This window comes from Schistocerca nitens, chromosome 9 (genome assembly GCF_023898315.1).
Source record: "Schistocerca nitens isolate TAMUIC-IGC-003100 chromosome 9, iqSchNite1.1, whole genome shotgun sequence".
Classification (NCBI taxonomy): Eukaryota; Metazoa; Arthropoda; class Insecta; order Orthoptera; family Acrididae; genus Schistocerca; species Schistocerca nitens.
This window is the reverse complement of record NC_064622.1, coordinates 138791662-138809352: the sequence shown is the minus strand read 5'-3', so window position 1 is coordinate 138809352 and position 17691 is coordinate 138791662. Positions and strand designations below refer to the sequence as shown.

The 17691-nt window shown below is 41.2% G+C and overlaps 1 protein-coding gene and 1 non-coding gene across 3 annotated transcripts in view; both read right to left on the bottom strand.

Moving 5' to 3' along the window:
* LOC126203163 (leucine-zipper-like transcriptional regulator 1) overlaps positions 1-17691 on the bottom strand; it is a 179472-nt gene that overhangs the window by 141854 nt on the left and 19927 nt on the right. For both annotated transcript variants that reach the window (XM_049937404.1, XM_049937405.1), the window contains exons 3-6: positions 15605-15776; positions 15392-15528; positions 15176-15290; positions 901-1064 (exon numbers count right to left, since the gene is read on the bottom strand). In XM_049937404.1, the coding sequence (XP_049793361.1) occupies positions 901-1064; positions 15176-15290; positions 15392-15528; positions 15605-15776 (588 nt within the window). The remainder of the gene's footprint in view (positions 1-900; positions 1065-15175; positions 15291-15391; positions 15529-15604; positions 15777-17691) is intronic.
* Trnas-uga (transfer RNA serine (anticodon UGA)) lies at positions 13591-13665 on the bottom strand. Its single transcript has one exon. It is a non-coding gene; the product is annotated as a tRNA-Ser (tRNA).

Below are 17691 nucleotides of genomic sequence, written 5' to 3'. Positions count from 1 at the left end.
TTCGTGGGAATTAGTTGACGTGTGTGTGTGTGTGTGTGTGTGTGTGTGTGTGTGTGTGTGTGGGCGCGCGGGCGCGCGCGCCCACACACACACACACACACACACACACACACACACACACACACGTGTGCATGCAGATGTTGTGCCAGCTCCCTCCAGTGACCTATCGAGGTCTCGTGCTCCCATGCCACTACTCATCAATGCTGTTATCCGTGCCAAAGGTGAACATACCGGCTGTTAAGTAGTTGGTCATAATGCTCTCACTGATCAGTGTACTACAACCCCTGTGTATTGTTCACACAGAGATCCTGAGGACAATAATAGTTTAATTACAGCATGCACAGAGGCATTTAAACACCTGAGGACAATAATAGTTTAATTACAGCATGCACAGAGGCATTTAAACAATCATTCTTCCAATGCTCCATATGTAAATGGAGTCATGAAAAAACCCTAATGACTGGTACACTGGAACATACCTTCTGCCATGTACTTCATAGTGGTTTGAGGATTATACATTTAAATGTTGATATTTCTAAGAAATAAAGAAAGGAAAAGACAAAAAACAAAAATTTGCCAAAGGGAAGAAAGGGAAGGATAAGTCACTGGTAGCTGTAGACAAAAACAAACATGCCATCACAAATTGACAAATCACAACACTATGCATTAGAGGCAAGTAATTTCCACACAAATTGATAATTGCTGTAAAATTTTGAAATCAGAAAAATAGTTTTAAAATATCATCTGAAAATGGAGTTATAAATAAAATGATCAATGGAGAGGGCCATATAGTAGTGCAAAGGAGAATTACACCACCTTTATGTGGTTTGTATTAAATGTTTGCATTAAGCATTAAACTTGTCTGTGACATATAAATTTACGATTAACTTCTTGCCTCACCATTTTTCTTTGAAATGAAACTGGAAAAGGCTGTTAGTGATTTTTGCCCCACTCTGGCCACTGAATACAAACATGGACTCACGAGCGACTGCCACAGGAAAATTGCAGCAAGTAGGTGGACAGTCTCCAATTTGTGCTACTTCTTCCCAAAGCTTTGTGTCTCCCTAAAAGAAAAGAGTATAAATTTACAGAAAACACACGTTAACACTTGCGATTACACTGTAATATGTGCCATTCATTTTCAGTCAAATACAGGCAATATGAAAATAAAACACAATTACAGAGTACGTTCAGTGTTATGTTTTGTTTTCTAACATCTTATTCAAATAGAGTTGTGTGTAAATAAGATCCACACAGGTAGGTTGCCACCTCCACAGCAAAACTATGAAGATGAGCAACAAACTCTACAATGACAGTAATTACTGGAGACCCACTTCAAAATGCTTGCTTGAAGCTGATATATTTTTGTAGGTACACCCTTCATTGCTATTGCACCATTTACCATTTCACAAACATTTTCCATTTAATGGTGGTAGATATGTCATGCCATTATTTCCAACACATGCTTAACTTTTTTGTACCATGTTATGGCAGTGTCAACCGGCTGTCAACTGGTGCTGAAACTCATTTCGAAGAGCCTCGAGAATAGTGCTCTGGCTTCATTATTTAATTTTTCTCCAATTCGTACAATTTTACAGCAGTGGCATTAATTGTATGAATGAGAGCTCTGTCATGTTGAAAATAAAAGTGGCCAGTTTCAACTTTTTTATGCAGCATCCAATATTTCCAAACATATTTCTCTACCAACAGTTTGAAGAATCATAACTTGTCAAGGATTATCAAATCAGGCAGACTCACTCACAAACAGCTCCAGCAAATTCCACCATGGTATCAACACTATCTGACGAGTAACATTCAGCTGGCATTTACCAGGGCCATGCAAATCTATTGGACATCAGCAATGTCTAGAAGAATGCTGAAGATTAGATGGGTAGATCACATAACTAATGAGGAGGTACTGAATAGGATTGGGGAGAAGAGGAGTTTGTGGCACAACTTGACCAGAAGAAGGGATCGGTTGGTAGGACATGTTCTGAGGCATCAAGGGATCACCAATTTAGTATTGGAGGGCAGCGTGGAGGGTAAAAATCGTAGGGGGAGACCAAGAGATGCATACACTAAGCAGATTCAGAAGGATGTAGGTTGCAGTAGGTACTGGGAGATGATGAAGCTTGCACAGGATAGAGTAGCATGGAGAGCTGCATCAAACCAGTCTCAGGACTGAAGACAACAACAACAACAACAACAACAACAACGTCTAGTATGATTCATCACTAATCTAACCTAGAAACAGAAGTACAACTTCAAACAGCCATGATCACTATTGCACAGCAGTTACCTTGATGACTGGTTCAAGGGAACTACATTTCTATCATCAGATCTTCTGCAGTACATTTAACTGAATCTACTGCAAAAGATCTGATGATGGTTACATAGTTTGCTGAAACTGGTCATCACAATAAGTGCTGTAAAACAGAGATTTTGGCTGTCTGAAATGTACTTCTGTTTCCACGTTAATCTAGATTGCCCCCTAATTTGATAATGTCAAGTATATATGACTCTCCACAATGCCTTTCCATTGTTTTGGGGTCTATCATTAATAAGTTTTGTAATAAAATGTGTAACAGAGAGCAAAACCAAAGTTCCAGAATCCTCTGCCTGTATGCTTCAGCTTGCCTATGCTACTGAAAGTATACACTTCTTTTGATATCATCACTTCTTGACACCTATTTCAATTCTGTGGGCACAGTTTTCAATTTAGTTTGCTAGACTGACTTGCCTAAACCTAAGTCAAGTATCAATTCCAACATCTGAAGATAATTACAGTGTTAGGTCTCAGTGCTTCGTGAGGTTTGTAAGATAAGCACTAACACCATTACAGTTCCAGAATGAAATCTGCCTTTATGCACTACAGTGTGAACCCAAATGAAGCATCAATAACAATTTAATGCGTTCTACTATCAGTGCTAAAACATCTAATCTTATTTCTCAGCTTGGTTTGAACTCTTAATGAGTCACTATTTTTTCTATTAATGCCTGGACCAATATCAGAAAAATAAAATGGATGGATGTTCCAGATAGAGATTATGAATGAGCAGAGAATGAAATCAATCTCTCTCCAATGAACAACACACTTAAATTCATCTCAAAGCATGCTAAGATAATTTAATGAAGGAACAGTACCAGGTAAAGCCCGTTCAGTTTTAAACTTCACTCAGACAAAGAATAATGATTTGCTACTTCTTCCTAAACATCTAATTTTAAGGTGACTTATTTCTTTTCCTTTGCAAAAATACCTCCAGTCTTAAATACTCTAACAACAAATATGCTGTACACAACAAAACATGTCATATGTGCCTCTGCAACTCCATTTGGATGAATGCCAGAGCACAAATACACTCAAACTATGAAGCTGTCAAAGAACAGCTGTCAGAAACTAATTGCTGTGGGTGGAAACAGGTGACTGAATGGTAAAGGTAATTATTAATGTTATAAACAAGACATTCACTAATTATTCTTACTACATAATAAATATAACTGGAATTTAAAGAGAATTGCTAACAATGTGTTGTATGCATGGCTCACAGAATGACCTGCTAGCAGCAGAAGTTGACATTAATGGACATACACTAAATGAAACACCACGAGTAAAACTGCTTGGAATCCAGCTGGATACAAAGTTAAAATGGAGCCAAACATGCAGATAAACTAATAAGGAAGCTCAGTTCAGCATATTTTGTGCTTTGTCATTTGCTGACCGAAAGACAGGTGAGTTGGTTTATTCTGTATATTTGCACTACCTGCTATCTTATGGAATAATTCAGTGCATCTTGTGGTGTCACCGCCAGACACCACACTTGCTAGGTGGTAGCTTAAATCGGCCGCGGTCCATTAGTACATGTCGGACCCGCGTGTCGCCACTGTCAGGATCGCAGACCGAGCGCCACCACAAGGCAGGTCTCGAGAGACGTACGAGCACTCACCCCAGTTGTACGACGACGTTGCTAGCGACTACACTGACGAAGCCTTTCTCTCATTTGCCGAGAGACAGTTAGAATAGCCTTCAGCTAAGTTAATGGCTACGACCTAGCAAGGCGCCATTTGTACCATTGCATGTATCTCAAGATAGTCTCACTTGTATCATCCAGAATGCTGTATACCAAAGGACAATATAAAAGTTAAGTGTTCTAGTAGCTACGTTCTTTTCTTTATCACATTCATTATGAATCCTGTTCCAGACTTCGCGCCAGTCGGCGTGTGAGTTGACGCGTGCCCTTTCGGCTACTTCACTGTGGACTGGCTGCCTTAACAGTCCACTACACATCTAAAGTAGATAAAGTGATTTTTCAGCAGAAGTGAACAGCAAGAGTATGTTGTAAAGTAGAAAACTACATACTGCACATATTTTTCTACAGATCTTAGAATTCTTACACTCAATTCTTGATGTATTTACTGCTTAATGATTTGTGTTTCTGCCAATAAAAATCAGTCTCAGCTGAACAATGATCTAGACAATCACAGTATAAGACACCAGAATAGTTTTCATGTTGACTTTGCCCTCCTTGTCGACAGTTCAGAGTGGACTTACATACTCTAGTGCAAAGGTCTCAATAAAATCTTACCCAGTACTAAAAAAGAAATTGCAAATCCCAACCAACTTGAAAGAAAATTTGAAACATACCTTATTAGTCAATCTTTCTATGAAGAAATGGTTGTTTATAGTTACTTTTTTGGTGTTGGAAATAGCACTGGTGGTAGCTGACTCTGTACATAAAAAGTTTTTGATGGCATTGGGCACAGTCATACAATACTTTTTAAAAGAGTAAACCACCATTTGACTGTGTATTATTACATTTATCTTCTATACTATCCAGATTTCGGCTTTTATGACATTATCAAGTACAATGCTGAAAGTTGTTAGGCCATTATAAGTCATGTCTGTTAAGGCAGATGGTTTACCTGTTTCCGACTGTCTTAACAGACGTGATTTAATAATGGTCTAACAACTTTTAACAATGTACTTGATAATGGCATAAAAGCCAAAATCTAGAGAGTACAAAAGATAAATATAATAATACATAGACAATTCTTTTAAAAAGACTTTGTACATGTTGCTTTGGTACCAGTCTGGACTATCAGCCGGGGTTTCACTATGCACGACCTACAGCTACACAGGACTGGCAAGGGAAGATTGGTACAGCAGCTTCATGAGAGTATAACAGTTAATGCATCACTAACTGAAGGCATTTTTCCATAGAGACTGAAATATACCATTGTCAAACACCTGTCCAAGAAAGGTGATAGGAGAGATGTCACTGTTTCACTGCTGACTTTTTGAAAATTTTTGGGAAGGTGATGTATTCTGGGATAGTATCCCACCTGAGCAACAATAACATCCCCAGTAAAACACAGTTTGGATTTCAGAAGTGTTTATATGTTCATTCATCAAATTTTACAAGCACTAAATAATAAAATTTTGCCAATTGGTATTTTCTGCAACCTATCTAAGGTATTTGAGTGTTGGGACTGCTGGTATAGCCAATCAATGGATAATCTCATATCTCATAAAAAGAATGCAGGAAGTAGTACTTAATAATTCAACTAACATATCTGAGGAACTGCTGATACTAGTATCATCAGCACTGCAAGCACCGTCACCATACATGATGCCTGAGGTTGACATGGAAACAGCCCAGTGTCACTGTATGGTTTGAAATGGGAAGGCAGGCACTGTCACCATAGGCGATGCCTGATGTTGACATGGAAACAGCCCAGTGTCACCGTATGGTTTGAAATGGGAAGGCAGGCACAGAATGTGTCTGTGCCTGAAGCACTAGAGACTGTACACTCACGTTGCAGCAATCCACTGTAGCCAGAGCACAGCGGACAAGGAGGACAGCATGGATGTCTTGAGAATCCGTGATCTCCCAAGGAGAGGAGGAATGCAGCTATAGCTCTTTGTGTACTTAATTGGTTCCTGCAGAATGTTACTTAAACACTGTGTTCAAGTTGCTAATGCTTCTGTGGAATAAAGTTATGCTCAGTCTACTGGTCATGTTGTACTTATACCTAATTACAACACTTACTTATGAAATTCTTTTCTGGGATGTAAATGTACAGTTTTCAAACTATACAAAATAATCATAAGAATATTAATCAGCAACAGCAATTGAGCTTATTGCAAAAATCTTTCCGAAACATATGGAATTTTTAATATATCATGTGAATACACTGACAAATTAGTTATGCAAATCAAAAATGACCTTGATAATTACGAAGATAACAGCTCTATCCACAGTCATGGGACAACAGCTAGACAAAACTTATATTTACCAAGAAAGAATAAACATAGAATTCAGAACAGCAGTTTCCACCAAGGGATAAATTTTACAATAAATTGTCCAAGGAAAGTAAAGATATTATCAAAACAAACACATTTAAAAATGCAGTGAAAAACAGTTGTTAATCACTATGTTCTGTATAGTGAAGGATTACTTAACTAACAAGGAGTAGGGGTTTCATAAAAAATGTAACAAAGTTAATAATAATAATAATAATAATAATAATAATAAATAATTAATAATAATAATAGTAATGTAATAATATTATCTATCATTTCATGAAACATTTTTGCACTATAATGCTTTTTTTCTATTCTGGAAAACCCTCTCTCAAAGCTTTGCAATGTAAATACTAACACCTTAGTCTCTTTCTGATTTCAGTGTCTCACTCATTGTAGAGGGATGCTGACTCAATTTTTCAGGCAAGTAAATGGGAAGTTGTGATACACAAAATTGTCCCAACATCGTTATTAATGGTTCTGATGTCAGATAACTCTTGTGTGAGGGCAATGTTACATTACGAAAATCAATGTATAGTGTTTGGCAGTGAGGTACGAACAGTGTGGTACTAGCTTTATACTTTATTCAATAACTTCTTTGCGAACCTGTATCACACAGTATGGATAAGCCAAATGAGATAGTGCTGTTTTAAAGAGAAACACCTCTTATTTACAAATATAGATGCTCCGGCCTCCAGCTGTTGTCCTGATTTAAGTTTTTGTTGGTTTCCTTAAATTACTTCAGACAAACACTGGGATGGTTCCTATTATAAGACTACTGCTGACTACCTGTCTCTTCCTTGTCAAACTAATCCTGGAACTATGTAAATGCCTGAATGCGAGTTGTGGCAATAAAGAAACTGGACTCATACTCTAAATTTATTAAAAAACCTCACACAACTGAAATGTTGTCCCCTTCAGTTATCCCCTCCCTGATCTCTGCATTGCTTCATGCAAATTTTCCAGTGTTGGAAGCAGTGCTGCAAGTCTTTTTCCATTATGGAGTTGAGGAGGCTTGTTGCTTTTTCCTTCACTACATCCTTGGACTAACCTGGTTCCTAGAGTGCACACCTTAGTTTTTGAAAGGGAAAGAAGTCACATGGTGCTCAGTCAGGTGAATACAGTGGATGTTCCACCACTGGAATGTTGTTTTTCACCAAAAACTTCTTCACGGACATCAGATTACAGGCTAGCATGTTGTCATGACAAAGAATCTATGAGAGATTCTTCCACAGATCTGGTCTCCTTCATCGCATACATTCATGGAGGGTCTTCAGAACAGTTAAATAATAAGCTTGATTGAATGTCTGACCTTCAGGCGCCCAATCAATATAGACAACCCCCTGGATATCAAAAAAAAACAATCATTGTTACTTTGAATTTTGATTTGCTCATGTATGCTTTCTTCTTCCTAGGGCACTGACGGCTCTTCCAATGCATGGACTGTCACTTATTCTCTGGATTGTATTGGAATATTCATATTTCATATCACATAATTACTTCACTAAGGTAATCAGGGTCATTTTCAATGTTTTCGTGAGTGTCAGCACACCAGTCCACTCGATGTTGCTTTTGCTTATTTGTGACGATTCTTGGCACCACTCTAGCACAAACTTTGTCATGCTGATATCACCATGCAGAATCTGTCTAATCGTTCTCTTATTCATGCAGGCAAATTCTGAAATTGCTCGAATGCTCAAGTGGCTGTCTCCTTGAACAATTCTACTGACCACCTCCAAATTCTCTTCAGTTTTCAGAGTGGAAGGATGGCCCAATTTCGGATCACCTTTGATATCTTCTCTACCGTCCTCAAACCTCTTAACCAACACAAAAAATTGTGTATGAGATAGATACTGACCACCATAAACTTGGTTCAACAAACTGTAAGCTTTTGTAGCAAATTTTCCAAGTTTTGTGAGAGATCTGATGTTAACGCATTGTTCCACTTTAGAGCGTAGCATAATTCCAATGGAGCTCAGACACACAACCCACTTCTAATTCTGCTCATAGTCAGACTAACCAACACAGTGGCATGAAATTTTGTACATGTGTCTCTTTGTCATTGGCATAGCTGGAAATATGCAGAACAACCAGTATGGTTTCTTTATTGCCATGCCTTGTACTTGAATTATAGTTTCTTTCTTGTTCTTAAATTTTAATACCACAGCATGCCCAATATCCTCGTACAAGTGTTTCACAGATAAACAGAACTATTACTATAACTACTAGTCATTAATGTAACGATATTTACGATTGTCAAAGAGCACCACACACTAAATAAACAAATCTACAAAAATATCTGAATATTGAGATCGAAGAATTGAAAAGGTTTGTTAGCCAAAGGCTAGGTAAGTAGCATTCACTGTAAAAGCGCATAACAAGTAGAAACACTGGATTCTGTATTTACACGTGTAGGTTATTATGCAAGCAAGTAAATATTAAACTATCAATAGGACATAAAGCATCAGGTAAAATGTAACAGAGGAACCTGTAGCTATTTTCAGAGTAGCAGCTTTCTTTTTACTTGATTACATTTAGCTAGTATAAGTGTGAACAACAGTGATCAGAGGGCTCTGTAGTGAATTCCAAGGAAGACACTTTCCACCTGGTCTCTTGTTCAATGTATTTATTCACTGTGATCATGATTTTTGACCTATTATACCAATTTAAAGTGGTAACCACAACAACATAAATGCTTAATGACCAGTTCAACTTTAAAAATACATTGCACTCTCAAATTATTTTATAAAAATTATAATTGTTTCTACCTGATTATAAAGTGTATTGGAAATGAGAATACGGATAACTGTATACGCATCAAACACATGTAGACTATACAAGGTGCAAAGGCTGACTGTAACATTAACAATGTGGCTCGCCAGAGCAGTCAGAGTTCAAAGATCATGCTTTACGCGATCAATGTGACCTATCAACGCCACACAACCCCCCCACCCCACCCCCTCCCGCAGTATGGAGTACGGCCTGTGAGGTCTGAAGGGAGGTTGTGTGGGTGTCAGCTTCGGAGTGAGTAGTGTGAGGCGACAGGCGCACAACTGGAAGCTCCATCTCAGTCAGGGCAGTGGGCGAAGGTGCGGTGACGAGCTGCAGGTCCACATCATAATCAGACAGCCAGCGGGGGCAGATGATGCGTCGCCCGGCCCGGCAGTAGAGGTGTGGGGAGGGGTGTGGCATGCAGATTGATCCGTCCGAGGAGATGAACGCACGAACTCTTGATGGATCGCACTCTCGGGGGAGGGACATGCTATGCACTATCTTGACATCTAGTTCCTCATTGAGTGTCGAGTCTACAGTGTCCGTAAGGAGCACGAGAACACGGTCGTTGAAATCAACAATTGACACGTCGTTGACGCGGTTAGGTAGTACACTGCAGCGCAAGTTGAAAGTCGGGGAGCAAGTGTCTCCAGTAGATGAAACGTCATCAAAACCTGCACATGGGGTTGTTGATGACATGCTTGGAAATCTGCGAACTGCGGTGACGAATCATCAGAAGGAGAAGACCCTACCCTGGGATGAGCTAACTCATTATCGGGCTCGGCAATGGAAAATTCGTCCAGATGGTCTGACTAGGATGGCAGAGGGGCATCGGAGTCCACGAAAGCAGGCTTGAGCCTGTGTAGTGAAACGGTCTGCAGGCGATCTTTAACCATAATGTCGACGCCATCTCCCCCCTCCGGAGTACTTCAAAGGGGCCGAGGTATGGGGGTTGCAGGGGTTGTCTAATGGAATCGTCCCTGAGCATAACGTGGGAACATGTGTGCGGTTGGCACATAAGTCTCCGTCAGGGAATTACTGACAGGCGTATGTAACTGTGCGTGTCTAAAGTGGGTGCGCATTCTACTTATAAAGTCTGGGGAGGTGGGGAAATCCTCGGGTGCCTGAGGCAGGATAAGTTCCCCCAAGTAGAACCAGGTTCTCACTGAAAACGAATTCAGAGATGGTTCCCTGTAAGTCAGGTTTAAAGGTTGAACGAAGACCGAGTAACACCCACGGAAGCACCTCAGACCAGAGGCAGTCTTGGCACCTGAGTGTTGTTTTAAGGGTGGGGTGCCATCGTTCCACTAAACCAACGCTTTGCGGGTGGTAGGCTGTTGTATGAATTTTTTTAATACCACAAAGGTTATATAGAATCGTGAAAAGTGCAGACTCAAAATGTCGAACCTGGTCAGTGGTGATGGTGGACAAGCAACTGAACCTAGTGATCCATGATGAGATGAATCCCTTGATCACGGTTTCTGCTGTGATTTTGGATAAAGGAACAGCTTCCAACCAATGAGACATGCGGTTGATTGTGGAGAGGATTTATCTGTATCCCTCTGACACGGTGGTAGAGGGCCGATAAGGTCAATATGTACATGATGAAAACATCCTTGGGGGAGGGGGTGGCACCCAATTTTGTTGTGTTGACAGGAAATGCAACTGCGTGCCCAGGTTTGACAGTAGCACTGAACCTTGGACTATGTTCGGGGTGAGTTTGTAATGGGACAAGAAATCCAAACCGAGAACTGGTTCGTCAACGTTGGTGATGTAAAAAGTCCATGGGAAACGTAGAGAAGGAGATAGATGCACAATAACTTTAGCAGAGCTGACAGTTTGTAATGTTGACTCATTGACAGCACATAGAAGCGACTTCGTCGTTGAAAAAACGGGAGGAGCCAACGATGTAAGCACGATGGACATGTCAGCGTCTGTGTCGACTAAGAAAACAAGTCGCGACGAAATGTCGGTCACGTATAAACGACCACACGGCCAAGAGGATGAGTGGATGGAGTGCAATGTTTGATGACACCTGTGAAGTTCCCTGCAGGACTCGGCATCTTTTAGATCCTGCGGTCGGCATTTGGGTGATGGCAAAGTAATCTGCACTTCTTGGCCTCATCCCTGAAAATCTTGTAGTACCAACAGTACGGATGAGCTGGATGTGGTGGTGGTGGCGGTGATTGTGACAGTGGATGAGGTTTGTCCTCGTTGATATGTTCCGGAATGTAGACCGGGACGTATGGTGCGTGCGCAGTTCTTGAGTGCTAGGAAATAGACAAGAGCGGGTGAGTACTGCCTGGTGGTGCAGATGGCATGGAGGTGGAACAAGCCCTGCCTCTGTCTGCAGACAGCCGGTAAACAGGCGGCATAGTGCCAACCAGCGGTGAGAGGTGAGCTGGTTGTTTTTGTCGCAGTAGTGCATACAGCTGATCTGCAATGCGAAGGCAAGAGCCGATAGACTCAAAGGAGTGCAGTAGCAGGTGTACCTGCAGGTTGGTAGGTAACCATACCACCCACAGGGTAACGTTCGGGATCGTGTGTTCACTCGGAAGTAGCCGAAGGCGGCACCAGAGTTGCGACGGAGTGTGGTCCCCCAAGTGTTCCTCGTACAGGATGTTGATTATTGATTATTAATTCCTGTGGCGAGCAGGCGAGTTGGTCCAATATTGTCTTCTTGGCTAACTCGTATTTTGGCAGCGGCGGTGGCGAAAGGAGGAGGTCACAAATTAAATCTGAGTGGTCATGGAGGTGCATGACGACACACAGAAATTTAGAGTTGTCGTCGGTCACTCAAAAAGGTGCTTCACAAGTGTAAATCATGAAACCGGGTTGTCCTCGTATAAAGGAGGTAGCTTCGGCAGGCGGCAGAGCGGTGGGAGGGAGGGTTGGCTTTAGCGTATCTTAGGAGGCCTGCTGTCCCGTGGTAGTATAGGCTATACTCTAACCCAGCACCACTGGCGTGGGCGTGTTACTAGCAAACACATCCCGAACAACGGCCGCTTGCAATGTCCCTGATGAGTCATGGAAGCACAATGTGGCAGGCATGATCGGTACCGTGGGAATGAATGGGTGAGTGGCACATGAGATAGACCCGTAAACTGGACCGGAGGTTAAAGGCACAGTACTTAAATTGTCCACCTCGGAAATGAGGTAGAAGGCCGGGGCGGCAGGCGCAGATGGTACTGCAGAAGGAGCGAGCAGCTATATGGTTGGAATTGGGGCCCCTGTCAGTGAGAGGATGGGGGGAGGGGGGGGCGTTGGTACTTGGTGTGGCAACAGCGAGAGTTTTCTGTGCACATCGGAGATGCATCCCGTGTGGTAGGACAATAAATCACTGGTGAAACCTGCTGGCGGTCACCTTGTTGTGGTACAACGTTCCTGGATGGCGAAGCGCCGTTGGGTGTGCTCAAACCCATGTGGTCGAGAAACTGGGCAACAGATCTGGTGGTTGAGCCTGGCGAACTCTATTTATAAAAATGTCCATTATTAAATTGTGAGGAAGACAAAACTGGCAGTTGACCGCATGTGCGTTTTGCACAAATGGCAGCGTTGCACACAGCACTACTGTAACCGATGCTGTGGCACGTAGAGGATCAAAGCACGTGTGTGAATTTGGGTCCCTTTGAACACTACACGATTGATCGATCGTTACAAGATTCTGGAAATCATCGACTTCATCTTTCACATGTTGGCGTGCACAGTCTGGCGACACGAAACCCGAGTCCATTGAGGTAATGGCGTAACACTCGGCCGTTTTAGAGCTGCAAAGTTTGAGGTTAAATTCATTGGAGATCGCGAATAACTGTCCATTAGTGGCGAAACAACCATTGGCAGGGGTTTGGAGTGGCCTGGTAGTAGCAGCTGAGCCTTCAAATCCTCGAATAAAACATTGAGTGAAGCAGCCATGGCGTCGAACGTAAAACCTGTTGATTCCACATAGCCAGAGCAGTAATTGCGGAAAACTTAGAAACTTGTAGAAACTTCGGGGTCACCAATATGGGAAACGGGAATATGGATAACTGTATATGCAACAAACTGTTCCCATAATTGTCTATGCATACATATATTTCAGCACAAAGAAAGATAAACGTTTACACTGTACAGGGTACAAAGGCTGACTGGAACATTAACCTGGTGGCTCGTCAGAGCAGTTAAGAGTTCAAAGATCATGCTTTACGTGCTCGATGTGACCTATCGACATCACAAGTGCATCAGTGCATCATTCCTTTTAAGAGGACACTATCCTTGGGTCAATCGTAATAAAATAGGAAGAGCTATAATTTTTGAAAGAGCTTGCTTTTATAAAATTTTTGAGGAAAATGTGTTCTTAAAGTTGAACTGGCCTAAGCAATTTATGTTGTTACAGCTACCACTATAAAATGGCATAATAGATCAAAACCATTATTACAGTAAATACATTTAATACCAGTTCTGTTTCTAAAATACTGCAGGACTGTGCACACAGGTAAACAGAAAACACTATAATGACACTTCCTGGCAGATTAAAACTGTGTGTCCGACCGAGACTCGAACTCGGGACCTTTGCCTTTCACGGGCAAGTGCTCTACCAACTGAGCTACCGAAGCACGACTCACGCCCGGTACTCACAGCTTTACTTCTGCCAGTACCTCGTCTCCTACCTTCCAAACTTTACAGAAGCTCTCCTGCGAACCTTGCAGAACTAGCACTCCTGAAAGAAAGGATATTGCGGAGACATGGCTTAGCCACAGCCTGGGGGATGTTTCCAGAATGAGATTTTCACTCTGCAGCGGAGTGTGCGCTGTGAGTACCGGGCGTGAGTCGTGCTTCGGTAGCTCAGTTGGTAGAGCACTTGCCCGCGAAAGGCAAAGGTCCCGAGTTCGAGTCTCGGTCGGACACACAGTTTTAATCTGCCAGGAAGTTTCATATCAGCACATACTCCGCTGCAGAGTGAAAATCTCATTCTGGAAACATCCCCCAGGCTGTGGCTAAGCCATGTCTCCGCAATATCCTTTCTTTCAGGAGTGCTAGTTCTGCAAGGTTCGCAGGAGAGCTTCTGTAAAGTTTGGAAGGTAGGAGACGAGGTACTGGCAGAAGTAAAGCTGTGAGTACCGGGCGTGAGTCGTGCTTCGGTAGCTCAGTTGGTAGAGCACTTGCCCGCGAAAGGCAAAGGTCCCGAGTTCAAGTCTCGGTCGGACACACAGTTTTAATCTGCCAGGAAGTTTCATATCAGCGCACACTCCGCTGCAGAGTGAAAATCTCATTCTGGACTATAATGACAGTTTATTTCTAATACTGTGCACAGATCAGTTTTCTGCAATTTGCCCGTCTTGTTAATCTGTACCTTGACCTGTTCCACATTCCTGAAGGTTCACTTTTTATAAAACCTACAGAACACAATGAAGTAATTAATGTGCAAAAGAATATAATATCTAAGGAACTATCAGCACAGTACTATTTTACTCCGTAACAGTGTTTTCATTGTGAAGGAAAAATAGGGCAAATTCAGTGACCGTAAGAACTCCACAAATTAAATGGGCAATCAATTTAAGAACAGGAAATAATCTGCTTTAAAATGATAATGAGTAGAGTAAATCAAACCAAGAAAAAAAGGTTTTATGAAATTGTACCAGCCTGAAATCACTTCAAAGTGCCTTATGAGTATTAACAATACTAGTAAAAATTGTCACTGTCCTAAAAAATGGCTCTGAGCACTATGGGACTCAACTGCTGAGGTCATAAGTCCCCTAGAACTTAGAACTACTTAAACCTAACTAACCTAAGGACAACACACACATCCATGCCCGAGGCAGGATTCGAACCTGCGACCGTAGCGGTCGCGCGGTTCCAGACTGTAGCGCCAGAACCGCTCGGCCACCAGCGGCCGGCTGTCACTGTCCTAATTACCAGGGAAACAACAGTACATAATAAAAGCTTTAGTTATGTTTTATATTTGAATATTCCATTTACTGGGATGGAATGACTGGTTCATATAACCTCCAGTTAGCAGTCAATTAGCAACTTACATTAATTCTGTACTTCTTTCTAGGTACCCACTCTCCAATTATATGAAGTATGTTTCAGTTACGTACAGCAGAGTGAATGTGAATATCTCACCACAAGCGATATAGTCCACATGTCATTTAGTCTCGCATTTCCATCATAACCAGCAAAGATCCATAACTTTCCATCATAAACAGCGGCCCCATGGGCTGACCGTGGTACAGGTGTCCTCAAACAGTCAAAACAATAATATATATAGCTTTTGCACACTACTTGTCACAGGTTAGTTGACTTCTTTCTCTGTACAACAAATACTGTCTTCAAACATACTTGCCAAAGAACTTCCATTCTATCCACTGTCCACTGCCAAACCTGTACTCAAATAAATCATTCTTATTTGTAAGATTTGAGTTTGAATGGATGTCACCGGTATAACCTCCAAAAACAAACATGGATGACTCGTGTACCTGAAAGTGAAACCAACAATTAACTTTAAAAATGACCCTTGAAAACATCTGAGAAAGTAAATTAATGATAACTTACTACAGCTGAATGATGGTATCTAGGAGCTGGTGGTGTTCCAGTAGAGAAGGCACGTCCCCAAGACTTTTCTTTTACATCGAACCTGAGCAAATCATTAAGCATACTCTTTCCGTTGTCTCCTCCAAATACATAAATTGCATCTGAATATGCCACAACTGTGTGTTTACTTCGCCTGAAATATTACAAAAGAATATTGCTGTTTGTCACAAATATTAAAGACTTTGAATTTCTATCCACAGTACTCTCAGTATTAGACATGTATGTATAACTTACACCCATTTGCTCTTCACTGAAAATTTTTAGTGAAGTAAGTTAAGTAGTCTCATATTAATTTATGGATATATTAATAAAATAAAGCCATAACAAATGGAAATGGACCCCCATTCACAACAAGTGAAAAAAAATAAAACTTTACTTCCATTTCGACACTTACACTAAACAGAAGATTAGTTGAACACATAGGGGTGCCAAGAGAAAGAAGATAGGGAGGAGAAGAGGGGAATGGAAAGAGTGGCTGACATCTGGAAGGGAGAGGCAGCATGTACATGGTATTAGAATGTGACAGTGACTCCACCAAGCTCATTCTGGTGGCAGGACTTTTCATTACAATGTATTTGTTGAACTGTTATAAATTCAAATAAAAATTTTAAACAATGGAAATCCAGGATGGAATGTAACAATGTTATGAAAAGGACAGTTCCTACTCACCATAAAGCGGAGATGCTGAGACGCAGATAGGCACAACAAACAGACTGTCACAAAATAAGCTTTCAGCCAACAAGGCCTTTGTCAAAAATAGGTGACTGACACACACACACACACACACACACACACACACACACACACACACACAAAGAAAAGAAAAACAGCCTCTGGCAGCTGAAGCCACACTGTGACGAGGAGGAGGAGGAGGAGGAGGAGGAGGAGGAGGAGGAGCAGCAGCAGCAGCAGCAGCAGCAGCTGCTGCTGCTGCTGCTGCAGCATCATCAGTGCACAACTCTCTCATTATGCACTGCTGCTGCTACTGTTCAGTGTGGCTTCCGCTGCCAGAGGCTATAGTCGTGTGTGCGAGTTGAGTTCACGTGAGTGTGTCCATCATCTATTTTTGACAAAGACCTTGTTGGCTGAAAGCTTATTTTGTGAAAGTCTTTTTTTTTTGTTATACCTACCTGTGACTCAGTGTCTCCCCTATATGGTGAGTAGCAACTTTCCTTGTCATAATAAAAATAGTTACAATATTATGAGAAACACTCCATTATACGGAGAGTAGCAATCTATCCTTTTTGTAATACTGTCATTATTCCATCATGGATATTCTATTGTTTGATAAAAATACTACCTGTTATGGATGCTAGATGTTAAAAGAGACTCAAGCCGGGGAAAAGGGATATCATTCAATACTAAGCACTTGCTGCAAGGAAAAAATTGGCAAGAGCTTCAGGAGGAGGAAAAGCAGGAGGAACCCAGAAAAAAAAAACATGCTGTGGATACTACATTACAGCATATGACCATTGTCACATGTCAACATTAGCAATAAGTAAAACTCCTGGAAAATTTCTTCATTCAGAATGACAGATGACTATCTTTTTTGAATGTCAGGCAAATGCATTATTGGGAAACAGCTTGAACAACTGCTGGTGTGTGACCATGGGAAATGAATGACAAAAATCTGATGCTGGCCAAATAGCATGTGCTGGATTGCTGTTCAAATCGCTCACCAATATTTTATAAAGTTTTAGATTTCAAATACTTATTTTAATGACTATTGCTGTTAAAATTTATTGTAAAAGTAATTTATAAGTGGATTTTCAGTCATCTCAGACTTTCTTTTTATGTTATAGATTTGAGTGGTTTGTCATTCTTGAGTGTGCTTATGTCGTTCATTGAAGTCTCAATGGTGTGTTTATATTTCACAGCGTGCTGTTGCAGCTGTAGTGGTTATAAGGTCAATTACTGACAAAGATGTTTGTGCACTGTATTTGGTTATTAAGTTTAGTTGTCTTCAACTATTCATCCAAATATTAACAGTTTGTTTACATTTCGCGGCATGCAATTGCAGCTGTAGTGGTTCTTAAGTATTGACCAAG